General features: G+C 47.0%; 1 protein-coding gene across 1 annotated transcript in view; it reads left to right on the top strand.

The window, feature by feature from the left end:
• The window catches only part of ASB6 (ankyrin repeat and SOCS box containing 6), a 71,099-nt gene that overhangs the window by 42,230 nt on the left and 12,402 nt on the right, over positions 1-16,467 (top strand). Inside the window, exons 3-4 of the mRNA XM_069609226.1 lie at positions 9,986-10,161; positions 12,261-12,367. Of these exons, the coding sequence (XP_069465327.1) occupies positions 9,986-10,161; positions 12,261-12,367 (283 nt within the window). The remainder of the gene's footprint in view (positions 1-9,985; positions 10,162-12,260; positions 12,368-16,467) is intronic.

The following is a 16,467-nucleotide window of genomic DNA, read 5'->3' as shown; positions in this document are numbered from 1 at the left end:
CCTCTGCGGGCACTGGCTTGTTTAGTATTGGGTATAAACTTATTACCTCTATTGGTGGCTCTTCGTCTGGCAATGCTTTATCATCTTTTTGTATCATTAGTGGATTGTCAGTGGTAGATGGTAGATCAGGATTTAATTATTTTGCCTTAGGCGGCGGTATCTCTTCAAACAGCCTCCAGAGATCTAATATTTCTCTCCTATTATGCAACTGCTTGCCCTTGTATTTCAAACAAATGCATGTGGCTACCATATCTAAGACACTTTTGTCAAATGAACCCCCTTCGGGCCATATCTGGGGCAACCCCTCTCCCTTCAACTCTGTGATCCATTGGTCATGATATTTCTTAATCCGCTCTGCGTACCCCGGTAGGTTCTTGCAAATATGTGATAAGGGTGTTTCTGCCCCCATACTTTGTGCCCTCCTGGTACTTGTATATCTCTATGTATCTCGATACCTCAATATAAACGTATCACCACGGGAGTCCTCGTACTTTGTCTTACTTAATCGTGGGGGCCTTCGTGTTCCTCCCCCCGCCTGCACACCATAAGAATGGCTGTACACAGCCTCTATTCTATTCTCTTTGGGGGGCACGTACAATAGCAAACCATCAGTAATCTCAACAATGTTAACCCAGAAATCAGAAAGGTACACACTCACTTCACCTTATTACTCTTGTCTTTATAAAGCTTTGTCTGGCCACACTTGACCATTTTTACACACCCATCACACCAAATTATCTCCGGCGCATACGATGTGCACACACCCCTCTGTAACACTCTATTCACAGTTCAATTTGCCCTCCCTTTCCTCCCTGGCCGGCTGTCCCTGTCCGTCTTATTCAGATAAATGTGTGTGTGTATATATATATATATATGTATAGGTTTGATCTTCACTTTTACAGTAACTCTCTGTCTCTTACTTTATCTCTTTGGTTTTGTACTAACTCACTTTTATTTTTCCCGCAAGCCTAAAGAAAAAAATAGAAAGAATATATTCTCTGTGTCTCCCTTTGCCAGACACTTTTATCTTATTTTCCACTTCTTCATATATTCCCAGTACTAGTCAAGATAGCACTATGCGGCGCCGCCTTCCACCCCCTCTCGGAGCTAGGTTCCCGTCACTTTTATCTCTTATTCACCTCTTAATCCTAATGGCCATATGCAAAGAAAGTTTAAGATGGTCCTTAGTAGACCCACGTGCCCCTTTTTACCCCGCCTCGTTCCCTGTCCTAAATTTCCTCCTCTACTCCCTTTATGATCGCTCGCACGCAATACTCACGTGCCCGTCTTGAACCGAGAGTCTCCGAAACTGGGTCCGTCCAGGCAGTGCTGCCGTCCGCTCAACAGTCCGCCCCGGCTCCGGCGAGCGGTACTCGAAGGGGATTTTTCAACCGGGATCCCGTACCCTCTCTCTGTTGAGTGCACACTTCCGAGCGTACCGGTCGCCGTTGGCGGGCAGCCTCCCGAAGCCGGCGCACCGTGCGTATCCCTTTTCGACCGGAGATTTTCGTGCCAAAAGGGGACGGTAGTGATATGTTGGGAAAAAATAATAATCACGCTTTCGGGGTCACCACTGAAGGCAAGTGTCCCCAACCAGCACGATCCTCCCCTCAATGAGAGACAATGAAGGACTCTCCCAGGATGGGAATAAGGCCAAGACAGAGTGCGGGTGAGCGTAAATGGGAGTTTATCAATCAGAATAGGGCATGCAAAGAACTCTGCAAACTCCGAGAGCGCTCTGCCTGACAATAGCAAAGACAGGCGTATATATTTACAAAAAACGTCATCAGAACCTACATACTATAGAGGGCACAAGTTCAATGGGATTGGGTGGCGATGACTAGCTATAGGCGCTGCTGCGATGTGGTTGGCCTTGACTGGAGGACGTCACTGGTCAGCCTCGTGGGTTGGGCTGGGCCTGGCAGGTCAGCTGGGTTCATCCGGGCGGTGTTGTTGTGCCACTGTGGCCAGTGTCAGAGATGAATGTCTTTTCCTGACTTATTTGCCCTAGGCCATGAACACTGCAGTCATTCAGTTATTGCAATATTATCTTCTTTAGTTAATCTTTCAATAGGTTATTCTACAGGTTAATGCAACACCGGAGGAATGCACCTTGAGAGGGGTTTGATGGCGATCCATCAGTGCATGGTTACCAGTGTCCTGTTGACCGGGGTACCATAGGTCGTGGGGCTAGGTCTCAGGGCATGGGACCGGTGGTACGCGTCCTCCTGTCTTGTTAGAAGTCGTTATGAATGTGCTGCTGCGCTGTTGCCATAATATTGGGTGTCCTAATTTTACAGGGGTCATTAATCCTAAGGTGATCCGGTGGGTTGTGGGGTTTAAGGGAGGGCGCCCCCTGGATTTGTGTATTCAGGCGGAGGTTTACTGCTGGGCTGTAAATAATGCAGGTGGCGGGCCGTGGCCTTGGGTGCTGCAGAGGGGACTACAAATCTTTGAAGCGGCTCCAGCCTAGTTGGGGGAGGTGGAGCAGCGCGGCGCGGGCCTCTGCTCTCTTGTTTGGCAGTCTTCGCAGGGAGGGAGGGGGAATGGCCTTGCACATATTCACAAAGGTATCTTCCTCGTGTGTTGCCGATTTTAGGTGAAAGCATCATAAACATTCGAATACTATACAATACTCATTTGAATCATTCCAAAACATACATTTTAACTTTGCTAAATGTCTCTCAAATATAGCCAGTCTGAGCACATTATTTGTACACTATGTTTTAACAACTACAACATTTGGTTATATGCATATACGTTTGCAGTAAGTGAGGTAGTAGTGGGGTTGGTGGAGCACATAGAAAACGACTCGCCACCGTACGTGACGGTAGTGGCACATAAGGGGCTTAGACATACACACATGAAGGGTGCATTCTCGCGCGTCCTTCACATGAGCCCTCAGTATGGTTGCATTTGTCTTTCTTTGCATTCTAGCAGCATTAGTTTGGTTATGGCGCGGGACCGTGGGTGTGAGCTTTTCAATGATACGCATAACAAATAACCCCCCCGGGACGCTTCTACTATTTGCACATAACTGTAGTGGTGGGGGTGCTTCATTGCTAATGCCATGTGAACATGTATTCTGCCATATCTGTACATTTTACAGGTTTTCTAATCAAAGAGGTTTGTGGAGAAAATGCGCCCATTACAGATAGTTTTGGCATTAGTATTTGGGAGCTTTTGCTTTTGTCCAAGGCCATTTGACCGTTCTTTTTCCACCCAGACTCTGCTGGCCGGGTCATGTTGGGAGCAGTGATACAATGCAGAAAGTGAAATGTTACAGTGTTGGCATCTTACACTAGCTCATGCCCGTCTTGTTCGTGGGAACGGGCTCACAGCGGTTCTGCCATGGAGCTGTAGCCACAGGGATAGTTGAAACTCTCCAAAGGTGGGGGCCGCGCTGCAGCGCGCCGAGCTCACCCGATCTTTATTAGACACAATGGTTTCTGAGGCCTAGCTAAATTCAATACGTTTGGGCAACGTCTTCAGCAGGTGAGCCATCCACCACCTGGGCCCTGGTGGTAAGGAGGGGACGCCCGATGAGCCATGGCCCTCACCTGGGGAGGGGATGTAGGCAAGGGGGGGGGGTCTTTTGGACCAATCCTCCCCTACACTCACCAGAGGCGGAATGTGGACGAATAGAGTGGGAATAGCGTTTGCGAGCAATTTCTGTGTCGTTCGCTGTTTATTCTTCTTTGTTACCCAAGATGTGGCGTACATGTCTGAGGAAAAGTGCAGGCTGCAGATGCGGTATCGATCACCCTTCTTGTCCTGTAAGACTTGTTGAACTCTACTTTCAAGCTCATCCAGTGGATATCCGCAATGTCTGACCCATTCTCTGATTCGATCAACAGTTTTCGGGAACACATGCATTGTAGTGCCTTCAGATTTCGCATGGGTCTTCGAAAGGCAACCGCTAATCGAACAGGCAGGCATTGTTGACAAATCTGAAAAGTAAATATCGACATCATTATACAATATTCATGAATAAAGATTTGATGCAAAACTCTAAACTCTGAACATGTGACTCGTCCCTTGGATGTTCTGTCTTGCACGAGAAGGAAACATGCTTACATTATAGACTGGTCCCCCGAAGGATGCAATTCGATGACAATTGACACAGATGAAAATAAATAGATCTATTGATAGCATAGCAATGGAAATTCAAGTCAATAGCAATGAGACCAATGAACATAGCACTATTGGGTACTCTACTCGCAAATAGATAGAAATTTAAAAATCTGCGAAATATGACCAGGATACATGGCCTTACCTTGACCAACAAACAGTTGGATTCAGCAAGCAGAGCAGTATGTTGCGGGAGAATAGGTGGATGGCCACAGGTAGCGCACTGATGGGTATGCTCGAAGCGGTCACAGAAGTTCACGGATAGCACGACGACGAGCAGATTAGCATAGATTTCAGTGGTTCCCAGGTAGCACGTTCAGGAGTTGACTTGCAAAGCACAAAGATGTTCTCATGAGACATATCGAGTGGTTTTTAAAGTATTAGAAACTGGGGTGTGTTTGTGAATGAATGACGTATGTATGTCGTGGTATTAGGGGGGCAGCCTGCTTGAAGGGGAGGCCTGCATGGAGACACGGTGTCTGAGGAGGCCATGTGACCGATGGCCCCTTGGCATGGGATACCTTTTCAAGTGTACATGTAGTTTAGCACCTTTGCCTTTCGCGCCTCTGACAGCGCGCATCCACTGGCGCGCACCTCCTTTGATAGAGGGTGGGTGGGATCGAGTGGCCTGGGGCGTGCAGATAAGGCACAGGAAGACTGCCGAATGGAGACCCCTTGCCCTCTACTGCAGTATATCGTTGCCTATCAATAACAAATGCCACATACCGGAGATTCTTGTGAGCACAGACCCACACTTCAACCAGTGTATTATAGTGATCAAGATCCTTGACCTAGGCCTGTATAATCCAATGTTAATTGATATTATAGATATATGTGTGGCTTTTATAGAGACATAACCTACTTAAAGACTTTGAACAAGTGTTATTTAGTGCATGCATTATCGAGAATATTTTATTTTTGCTTAGATAGATAGTGACCACCATGCTTCACAGTGACCATAACCTTCCCCAATTCGGCGCACAGATGTCTGACGTCCATCCTTGAATGGAGACACAACCGTTGTTAAAATATGTGGTGTTTTTATTTTGTAACTTATTTTCATGACACAAAAATACAAGACTTTAAAGATTATACAGGTCAGGTTGCAGCACAGCGAGAGAAAATCCCCTGTACTGACCGCTGTCACTCGGGAACGTTTCTCTTATGGCACGAACGGCACAGGCGGGTGTCACTCTTCGAATGCGGTGTCCAAGCCTCCCGTGAAGCCACCATGTAAAGGAACGATAGGCCACCAGCCTGTACCACCTGTGAAAAGGAATGAAACAAACTGTTTTTAAATGACCAAGACCCCCCCCCCCCCCCCCCCCCCCCAGTGCCAAGCCCTTTTTGGTGATTTCGGTATTGCAACACTCAATACGTACTAACATTTTCTCCTTAATTAACCCCTTCAGTGCCAATGACGAGCTATCTCGTCGTTGGCACTGCAGAGGTAATCCCAAGGATGAGATCTCGTCCTTGGCACTTAAAAGGTTAATAAGCATTTGTTGTCAATGACAATTCTTGTAACTAATGGCATTCAGCACGGACAAATGCTATCTAGACAGTGCACACTATTGAACGACTTTCATGCGTTACTATGAGATGAATATATAATTTTGGATATAGTAGAAGACCATGAAATAGTAGTGGCATGACAAGCAGAGTATACTTACTCGTTACTCGGATTACGAGGACGAACAGTTGTGCGAAGTTCGTGCATAAGCACCATCATTATTCTCAAAACGGCCCGTGTGAGGCAGGCTGCCCTGAAGTCTGGCAGCTCGGTGATGCATTGCGGTCGTGGCTCGCCTTCCGAAATGTAGGCTAGGCATCCCGAGTTTTCTCGGCAGCAGCAGTTCTGGTCCTCGGTTGGCATTAGCTTGCACCGATTGCATGTGCACCAGGTGGAGACGCTGTCCATGCGACTAGGCCCAGGCGCTTCATCTGTTGAATCGTCCTGCCAACTGTTGTCCGAATCCCCATCGTTTTCGCGTGCTTCCCTTTCCAGTAGTTCCTCCTCGGTATACTCGGGCTCGTACATGTACGGCATTATTGTAGCCATTGTGTGGTAAAAGTACAATAATTTATAGAGATGGTACAGGTGTTCACACGGGCTACAAGCGGCGAAGGTAGCTGACCAGAGCACAGACACTGGTCACAGAATACTCAAAGTAAAACAGAGAGAGGAATGGAATCGAAAATCTGCTGCTGTGTGTTATGAAACGGTCTGTTTATACTTATTGAGGAAAGAGGCGTCCTGCCATTTCCATGGCGACACGTCATTAGCTGAGGCGCAGCGATGGTTGACACGAGACGTGCTTTGGCGTTGGGAAATGGGCAGTACGCGTCTGGTGATGACAGGCTATGGGGCGGGGGATATGATTTAGTGCCCAAAAGCAGGTCAGCCAGGGCGATGGGGGAAATGATAGGATTGTCACAAAATGGCACGCCCAGGTGCCTGTTTTCGCGTGCGTTTAATGGACGAAAACTCTGGTAAGGTCCATAGGAAATTTTTCTAAAATCGAGCCACTTAGGCTTAAAAAAACATGGCCGACCCATAGGGACAATAAAATTTTTTACCGGATCATGCCTTTCAAAAAAACACAGTATGAAAGGGTTGGGCTGTCTGAAAATGGCTACCTCTAGCTGGGATCTGAACTGGAGAAGTGGGAAGAGTGCAAATGTGAAGGCGCAGCATACCATGTGATCTTGTGTGATGGTGGCGGGTACTGCTATCATAGCCTGAATTAATTTCCACTCAACCTTAATCTTGCACAACATAGTGCCTTTTAAATACATTTGTGCCTTTTTGATTATTTTCACATTCCAATTATAAACCAGAGAGCACACCTGTCTGTGTGTTGAGATGGACTCGCATTTGTTGTTAAGGCATGTTTTCCTTGTGAAGCGTGTTGTCTGCTTTGGGAATGTATTGCATGGTATCAGAAACTTAAACTGAGCAAGTGTCCTCTTGGGTCTTATTTGAACAGTCTCCTTTAGACCAGGCATTCCTTCTGCTCATCACCTTGATATGGTATATGGCATTTATAACGCGCATATACACAACTGTTTCAAGGCGCGACGAGGAAAGGGAGGGGAACAGAGGGAAGACTGAGACAACGATCTTACTAGGCAAGGTGACATTGAGATTGCACATGTGCAAAGGGGGTAGGAGGGAGCGGGAGGAAGCAGGAAATAAATCTATAAATAAGCAAAAGAAAAAGTGCGGCCAGCTAGTGGTAAGTGCAGACATCGGGTGTCGGGTGCTGGTAGGGGGCTGTAGGGATACAGAAAACAGTCCGAAAGTGTGGGGGATGCCAAGGAGGCAGTGCAGGGGTGCAACTTGCGGGGAGGGGACCTTGGCCCGAGATCAGAAGGTAGCTAGGTGACCAGTGCAGTATCAGTTTCAGCCAGGAGTTTAGCAGGGGAGAGGAGGAGAGCAAGCAGAAGCAAAGAGGAAGGTTTTGAGGTGCTTCCGGAGATGGTTTTCCTCAAGTTTCAGGGAGGCTGTTCCAGAGGGAGGCCCCAGCCGAAGAAAGGGATCTACCACCGACTCGTTGCTTGGAGAAGCGACTGCCTCTAAGGGAGTTGGAGGCGGATGAGCGAAGAGCTCGAGAAGGAAGATATTTGGGAAGAGAGTTGAAGGTATTTAGGCCCCAGGCTCCAGAAGGCCTTGTGTACAATGCAGAGGGTTTTGAACTTAATCCTTGGAGCCAGTGCAGAGATTTCAGTCCTGGAGAGATGCAATTCCCTGGGCTTGAGACCAAGGACCAGTCTTCTGGATGAGTTGCAGAGGGCGGATAGTAGAAGCAGGCAGATTTAGAAAGAGCCTGTTGTAGTCCAGCCTAGAGAGAACCAGAGCTCTAGAGACAGTGAGCTTCTGGGGGAAAGAGTAAAAGAAGAATACCTCTGAGGAGGTGCAGCTGGTAGTGTGACTTCTTAGACGTCAGAGATGTGAGGAGAGAAGGACAGTGTGGTGTCGAAAGATGACCCTGAGGTTTTTAGCCTCACAGGTGAGGAACAGGAGGAGGGCCAAGAGACGCTGGCCAGAGTGACGGGAAAGGAGAGAGCAGGTGTGCCGATGAGTATAATCGCTGTCTTACTGGCATTAAGGCAGAGATCATTGGCGGCACACCACTCCTGAATAGCAGACAGACGGTCAGAGGTGAGAGAAGAAGTGGCAGAACAGAGCCTGACAAGTGTCATCCGCATATCACTGAAAGTTGGAGCAGAGAGCTGCATTGCGGTGGGCAAGAAGTGCCAGGTATTGGTTGAACAGCCAGGGAGAGAGGTTAGACCCCTGGGGAACACCACAGGTAGAGCTGGAGGAGAGGAAGAACCCAAGTTGGACCTGGGAGGGTCCATCGGAGAGGAAAGAGGTCAGCCAAGCCAGGGCCTGATCGGTGATGCTCAGGTTATCACGGAGACGGTTGAGCAGGATGGCATGGTTGACCGTGTCAAAGGTAGAAGAGAGATCAAGTAAGATGGGGTGTTGGAATAGAGGTTGGAGAGCAGGTCTTCACGGATGTTCAGGAGAGCAGTTTCCATGCTTCTGGCAGCTCTGAAGCCAGACTGATGGTCATGGAGAGACAACCAACAGATTTAGTGTGAAGATTAAGCTAGGAGATGGCCAGTTTTTCCAGGAGCTTTCCCAGGAAAGGAGTGATGGATGGCGATAGTTAGCCAGGCAAGAGGGGTCGGCTGTAGGGTTCTTAAGAAGGGGGTGCACAAGGGAGTGCATCAGGGGGGAAGAGAAGACTCCTGTGGCGAAGGAGTGGTTGCAGAAGTCAGCCATAGCAGGGGCCAAAGTGCCAATGTGGTCCTTGATGGTTTTGGATGACCGGGGGTGAACCTGTTTTGACAAGACTTTCATAGATCGGACTTGTCTAGAAACCTTGTCTGGGAAGGCAGAAGAGGGAGGAGAGGGGGCTGAAGAAGGGCCAGTGGAAGAGCAGGGAGTAGAGTGGGCAGGGGGAAAGGAAGGGAGAGGACAGGATGTCCTGAGTTATAGAGATATGAGAATCCAAGGCCGTACAGGGGGCCTGGGAGGGGACAGTAGAGGTAGACTGCAGAAAGGATTGGCTGGCTCCTTGCAGATTTTAAAGAGTTTGGCCGAGTTGTTGGCTGCCGCAGAGACACGGACTTGGATGTGGGCTCTCTCCTTGGTGTGGACAGAGCAGGTATTGCCTGTGGAGCAGGTGGCAGGCCAGATTATCAGAGGATGTACCGGAAGCACGCCATTTCCGCTCAGCCACCCTGCACTTGTGTTTAAGGGTGGAGAGATCTGAGTCGTACCAGGAGTTGCACTTGGCTTTGGGCTTCAAGCAGATCCTCATGACAGGGGCAAGAACACCGATGGTATCAGATACAGCAGAGTGGAGCATGGTAAGGGCTGTGTCAGGGTGTGAGTCGGCCAACGGGAGAGCGGGGAGGGTGGTGGAGGGCGTGAAAAGGTGGCGGTTAAGGTCTCAACTGACACGCTTCATGGGTCGGATAACCGAGAAGGTAGGTGGCAGTGCTGGAGTTTGCTTGGCCTGAGGAGTAGAGAGGGTGAGATGGGAGGAAAGAAGGTGATTGTCTCCAGGAGAGATCGGAACATCAAGAGTGCCCTGTAGAGGGATTCGCAGAGGTTGCAAAAGAGTTCAGAGGAAGGACAGGAAGACCTTGTGACCTTGAATTTTGTATTTATTTGTAATGCACCTATACAGCTAAATTGTGTTTAAGGCATATTGAGACATGGGGAGAGGGGGCAAAAAGGATGAGGTGGTGTAAAACAAAAGCTTTAACAGGTCTTAAAACATTCAAAACGTGCAAGTGCTATAACATGGGGGCATGTGCTCTGTCTTACCTACAGCTGCCCGGTAGAAGATGATGCTAAGATCCAGGTTCTGACAAACGTGCTGCGGAGGGAGGCCCAGTCGACATTTTATCAAGAGGGAGTGAGTTACTCGATGCTAAAGATAGCAGAACTTGGACTGGCGCGCACAGCTGAGGTCCTACTGCAGTTTGGAGCAGATCTCAACTTTGAAGGTACATTGTTTTATGAGTGGTATGCTATAAGGCACTCCAACTCAGAGAATGGTATTACGAATGCCCCTTTGTCAGAACTGTCCTGGGAACAATGGTGTTACTTTGCAATGGTCTTGTGAAAGGTGTCTGGTAACGGTCATGACTAACACTGGGTGACTCCAACTCTATGTAGGGGTCACATCGTGAGCTCAAGGCTGGAAACTCTCTAACCTGTGAAATCATGGGGCTAAATGAAAGCCAGAACTGATCTCACTCTCACTCAATCTCTGATTGAAATTTGAGATTTTTATCATAAATTAAATGCTGATTGAAACCGCATAACTTTGCTAAATAAATCCTCAATTAAATGGTATATACGTATATCAGAGGTAGAGATTTCAAGTTGCAAACTACTAGCCAGCCATACAAAAGTCAGTCGTCGCCTTAATTCTGCGCATACACACCTCACATAATTCCTTACTCCTCCAGAGTCAAGTATCGCTAGCCAGTGCCTAGTGCAATTTGTATATACCCCCATGCCTCTAGAGTGGTACATGGCAAAGAGGATAGCATAAAAATAAACCCTGGGCACTCTATCTAGCGATCAAACGTGATTTATTACAAAAATACTTGTGCGTCCAAATTAATAACAAAACATGGACTTACTGAGATAAGAAGTCCTGCAGAAAAACTCCTTACGCTGCGCGTATCGTCCCTTGGCTGGGGCTTCATCAGGTGAAGTTCAATTCCACGTAGTCGGTCACCATTTATAAAAAAACAAACATGCAAGTATGTCACAAGGTGTTTGGATGGGGGGGGAGAGGGGGGCTAACCCACCAAAAATAATGTTAAAAAAATTCGATGGGTTTTTTTGTTAAAAAAAAATCGCAGTAAAAAAACATTGCGAAAAAAATCCTGCGATGAAATGACCTGGAACCGTTTGGCTGCAGTCGTGTGACCGTAAGTTCACGTAAAGCTACATTTGCGGCATAATGCAGCGCCATCTTGGAATGGTGTGTATGTATATCTATATCTATATCCTGAAAGCCAATACCAATTGTCTATGAAATGTTGACATTAACAGTTTGTGCCAGTACACTTAACCGGCAAAGTGCACTGGCACAAAATATTAATGTTGACATTTCATAGACCATTGGTAATGTCTTTCAGGGTAATTGAAACACACAAATGATTGTGATTCCACTCTGGGATGCCTTTGCCTGCAACATGCGCAAAAGAAATTGGGGGGGGAATGCTTTCACATTGTTAGAAACTGTTTACTTCTACATTACACCTCGTGCAGGCTCATTTAAATCTGCTCCAGTTCATCCAAGTTACACTTAAAATCAATTTATGAAGACCAACAACATGCTAACAACACATAAACCGGCACAACAGCACATGGGAATTCGCACCGACCCGAAAACCGCACTGAAGCTCAACTGGTGCAAACCGAACTGAAGCTGCTAGCAGGACATCACAACTCTCACTTTCCTATTCCCACTTCACCCTACTAATTCCCTTCTCCCCTTACCCCTTTCTTCACACGCTCCTTTTCAGATCCGCCAGAGCACCTCAGGGGCCACTCCGGTGGTGATGGTGTGCGGTACAAATACCTTTACATTTAAGTACTACAAAATAAAAACCGTGTTTAGTTTTCTAACTCTAGTTATCAAAAAAATGTCAACACCGAAACATGCATGTGCTAAAAGCATTATAGACCCCAGAGGGGGTCGTTATCGCATGGGGATAATGACCCTTCCCCTTATGGTACTCTGCTTCGCCTTGGGCCATAACTTGGTGGCGTGTCGTCATCCCGCAATAACGACCTCTCCCTATGTTGGTGCACTGGTAGACTGCTGTAGTTGCAACTTTATATCTGGATAATACAGGAGCCATGTGGCACGCACAATCTAGGGAGGGGTATGGGGGGCAAAGTACTTTGAGATGTGTTGGGGGAAGCAGGGAACCCAGCGTGGCTGTAAACCTCCATTCTGTGCTACATTGTAAGATATTTGGTGTGGTCCTCGTGCTCGCCCTTATTACACTACATTGTAAAGCCTGGTTTTGCTTTAGCCTGCCATGCACTGTCGAGTTAAGGATGCCCTTCTCTTTTGCAGATCCAGTGACTTACTATACAGCTCTGCACATCGCTGTCCTCCGAAATAAGCCAGACATGGTGGAGCTGCTTGTGAAACGTGGCGCAGACATTGACCGGCGGGATCGGGTGAGTCCATTCTGTGTTCTAAGTCCCTTCCACAGCCAAGGCCGTCACAAGGGGGAGGGGGATAAGATGGGCAAACAGCCCTGGCCTCGCGCTTGCTGGGGCCTTGCGGCTCCCTCTCCTAAGTAGAAGGCAGCCCAGTCCGCCCATATTTATTCACACAGGGGACTGTGCTGGCTCCTCTCTTCCCCCAGCAATGATTTTGCTGTTTGTTGCAAAGCTGTTTGGCTCTGCAACAAACAGCAAAATAATGGGAGACAGCAGGGCTTAGAAGTGAGCTATGCTGCCTCCCGTTATTCGGCTGACAATGTAGACCTGCTGAATGACGAGGGGGCTCCTATCCTGTCAGCCAGCATGTTCACGTTGCTCAGCGTGAACACGCTGACTGATATGAGAGGAGTTCTCTCCTGTCAGGCAGCATGTCTACGTGTCGGAGTGCTGTGGCTGCCCGGGTGCTTTTGAAGGGGGCATGGAGGTAAGGTAAGTGTTAAATTGAATGTGTATATATGTGTAATTAAATGTATATGTGTATGAATGCATGCGTGCATGTTGGTGTTTGTTTGTGTCAATGCTGTGTTTAGTTCTATGTATGCGTGCATGTAAGTTGTGTGACTGGTGGATGAATGCATGGGTTGAATGTGAGTGTGGGTGCACGCCAGCCGCACCCACCCTCCTAATGCAGGCTGCTCAATAAAGGGATTGGGGGGGGGGGGGTCATGGCATCAGAGGTGCACATAGGCTAACATTTTGGGGTGGCGAGAGGGCGTCCAGGGGTGAGACTAACACTTCAAATGTTGGGAGAGGCGCTAACTTCAGAGGCTGTTGGGAGGAGCAAACTTACTTGTGTGGGGACATCTAACATCTTTCCACATTCGAAAGATACTATTCTGGTGAAGCTTCAATGTTGGGAGCAACAAACTATCTCCTTCATTTCTGAAACGTCACACTTAAGGACTGCTGTGAGAATGAGATGTCTCATGTCACCACTTCCCTTCTAATCACTCCCCTGGCATGCAAGTGCTAAACCCACATCACAATTAATTGCCTAAAAATGTATGCATATGAATGCAGGTGCTAAACATGGCATGTTTTATGTTAGTAATGGCAGGGCCTTTGTTGACGGTGAATCCCAGGCACTGTTTAATGTCTGTGTCCTGTTCCGTCTGGCCACGACTATGATGGTCAGCACCGGCAGGGAGTGGATGACGGTTTTGAAAGCAGATAGTTAGTTGGGCCAATAAACCCATTGCGCTGTCAGCCTCCCCGACTGAGGGATGGGGTCTGGGTCTTTCAGTTGAAATGGGCCGCCAAGCAGCTGCCCCCATGCTGGCAGTCTTATGACACAGAAACCTACTGATAATCTGCAGCTTTGAACCTCCTTGCTGCATTATGTTTGGCTTCATTATTGATTTAAGCACTCCACAGGTGCCTTGGCCTATTTTTCCAATCTGTAAGGACAGGGGTGCCCCTCAAACATCACAAAGAAATGGGCCCCCACCAGCCCTGACACATTTTCAACCGGCCCAGCTCCCACTTCCCTCCCAATTCCCTAAACCCAGCTGGGAAGCTGAATAGCTATTTCACCTTCCCTTTGGCCAGTAGTCGCCCTAATGCAGAGGCTGTTTACTTGCATAATGCTATGCTAATCTCTGGAGAGGTGGGTCATCTAAAAGCTCAGACCAGAAGTTAAGACTTTGGCTTTATCAAAGTTAGTCTGTTGATATCGCATGGATCGGCTTTTGTGCACCGCATGTTTTCTGCTGCTGCTTCATAACGAGTGCTATGGGCTGGCGACACACCGAAAGAGGCCTTCTTCCTCAAAGTGGGAGGGCTTCAGCCCTCCTTAGTCAGAGGCTGGCTCCGCCCATGCAGCCAGGTCGAGTCAACAAAGCCCAGCATTTCGGGAGGGAGCTAGAGCCTGGTCTGCTCAATGGGTTTGCACCCTGCATGTCTTTCACTGAAGTCCTGTTAAAAACGAACCTTGGCAAAGCCAACAGTTTTGGCTTGTGCATAAGTATTCAGCATATGCCAGGCACTGCTATTAGATGCTCAGGTACTCGGACCAGTTTGCGCCTGCTACCATCAACGGTCAGTTAATACCAATACAGCAGTGCCTTTCCCATGCCTACATGAAAGCCCAAACTCTTAGCATTGCCAATGCTTTTTTTGCGTTACCCTTGATGCACAGGACTATGCATCAAGGTTAAAGCAAACCTACTACTTGGTTAAATTTGGCCCACATTGAATTTAGGGCAATCTAGCCAGTAATAACACTTATGGTGCTCAGTCAGCCTGGACATACTTACTGTGGCATGGCATTTTTACTAGCTGGGAGTCTGTACATGATAATAATGACATTGGTGCAGCCTGCATGGACATACATGGGGAAAACCAGCATGAATATATGTTTATACTAGCATATGTTGTGTGCAAAGGCGCCATGAAATGTATTGAAAAATGTTCCTGTGCACGGTTGGTGACTTGAAACTATTGTTTTTCCATGTGCTTCCATACAAAACCAATTGCAAACTGTATGAATTTCTACCCAGTTTTACAAAGAAGGTGCTGTAAAATGCATAATTGTAGCCCATTGTTTCAGAAATGAATGTTCTTGGGAGTGAGAAAACCCCCTCAAGCAACCCTTGTTTGGGTTGGGGTCACTCACCGTGCTGTCGATCTTGCATAATTGGCACAAACATTTTAAGCATGTTCAGTTCAGAAATTCACCAGCTTCCCCTGTACGTCATCTTTCCGTCACTGTGTATGATGTGTGTTTTAATGTGCACAAAGGGGCAGGGTGCTTCTTAATGCTGGTATCGCGCACCACATGCCGTCAAGCCATCCTATATATATTTATGCATATGATCCAAAAGTTAGTCTGGCATAAACCTTTCTTCAGTAGAGAAAACTAACGTTGCTGTAGTTGATTGGCAGTTGTAGTAATAAACCATGTTTGGGTTCCTCCACACAAACTCAAGGGGAGATTTCTTGAGTCCCGTTTGTGGAGGTGCCGCCGCTGGCTCAGTGCATAACACTGTAAGGGGGCCTCGCCAAGTGTTTTGCCATGGGCCTCACCACATCCAACTCCACAGCTGTGGTTGGGCATGAGGTTCACAATAGGACAAAAATAAGTTCCCAACATAGGAACTTACGTCCCCTGCACACTATCTAGTATCTGGATGACCAGACCAACATTTATAGAAAGAGTAGTAAAGTAACTCTATGAAATAAAGTCTTAATAAAGGACGTGTTGGTATGAAAAAAATACAAATTCTTAAAAAAGGACAACATTCAATCGTTTAAGGTCACAAGAAACAATCTTCATTATTTATTCTTGATAGTGCAGCTGTGGTAGGCCCAACGCGTTTCGAGTGAAACAGACACTCTTCATCAGGGGCAAAAACAATGATTCTAGGAAAAAATATGCACAATATTTAGTATAGAATAATGTATAAATCCAAGTGAAAACTTTTTACCAAATGTCTTTTCTGACTCGACAAAGCAAGTGGTCCCATGATTTTGTACAGTAATTAAAACCCTAGAACATTCAACATGTATGAGATTTGCTGGATACAGAAGAGTAACTGACAACAAGTAAATACTTATTCATATATTTTGGAAAAAACAGACATTAATTGTTTAGATAATAAATAATATAGTGTTAATGTGGATCACAAAACAGATAAGTCACAAAAGCATGAAGAAAAAAAAGGGGGAAAGAGAAAAATCTAACCTTGTATGTTTTATATAAAAAAGGGGGACTGGACGGGGACTGTGACAGGAAACCCAGTCATTCATGTATGCAAGGAACCCTTTATCTGAAAAAGTAGAGCATAACAGAACTCAGTTCAGTCAGAAGTGAGTTAGAGGTCTGAAACAAGTCAAAACATGGAGATACACTTACATGCTTAATTGTTCATCCGGATGGGGGAAACCATCAATTGAAAAAATAAGCGGATAAGAAAGCAGAGGGTCTTGTAGTAGTGCAAGGGCTTGAACACTATGGATAAAAGTCCAAAGACAGAAAGTCAGGGTGAGGAAAACTATATGGAAGGAAAAAAAGCGGGTTCAGCAGAACCCAAAGGTAATATAACTTACCTAAC

The sequence above is a fragment of the Ambystoma mexicanum genome, chromosome 8 (genome assembly GCF_040938575.1).
Source record: "Ambystoma mexicanum isolate Mex_15411 chromosome 8, UKY_AmexF1_1, whole genome shotgun sequence".
Lineage (NCBI taxonomy): Eukaryota > Metazoa > Chordata > Amphibia > Caudata > Ambystomatidae > Ambystoma > Ambystoma mexicanum.
Note: the sequence above shows the minus strand (reverse complement) of the source record. Positions and strands in the feature narration are given on the sequence as shown.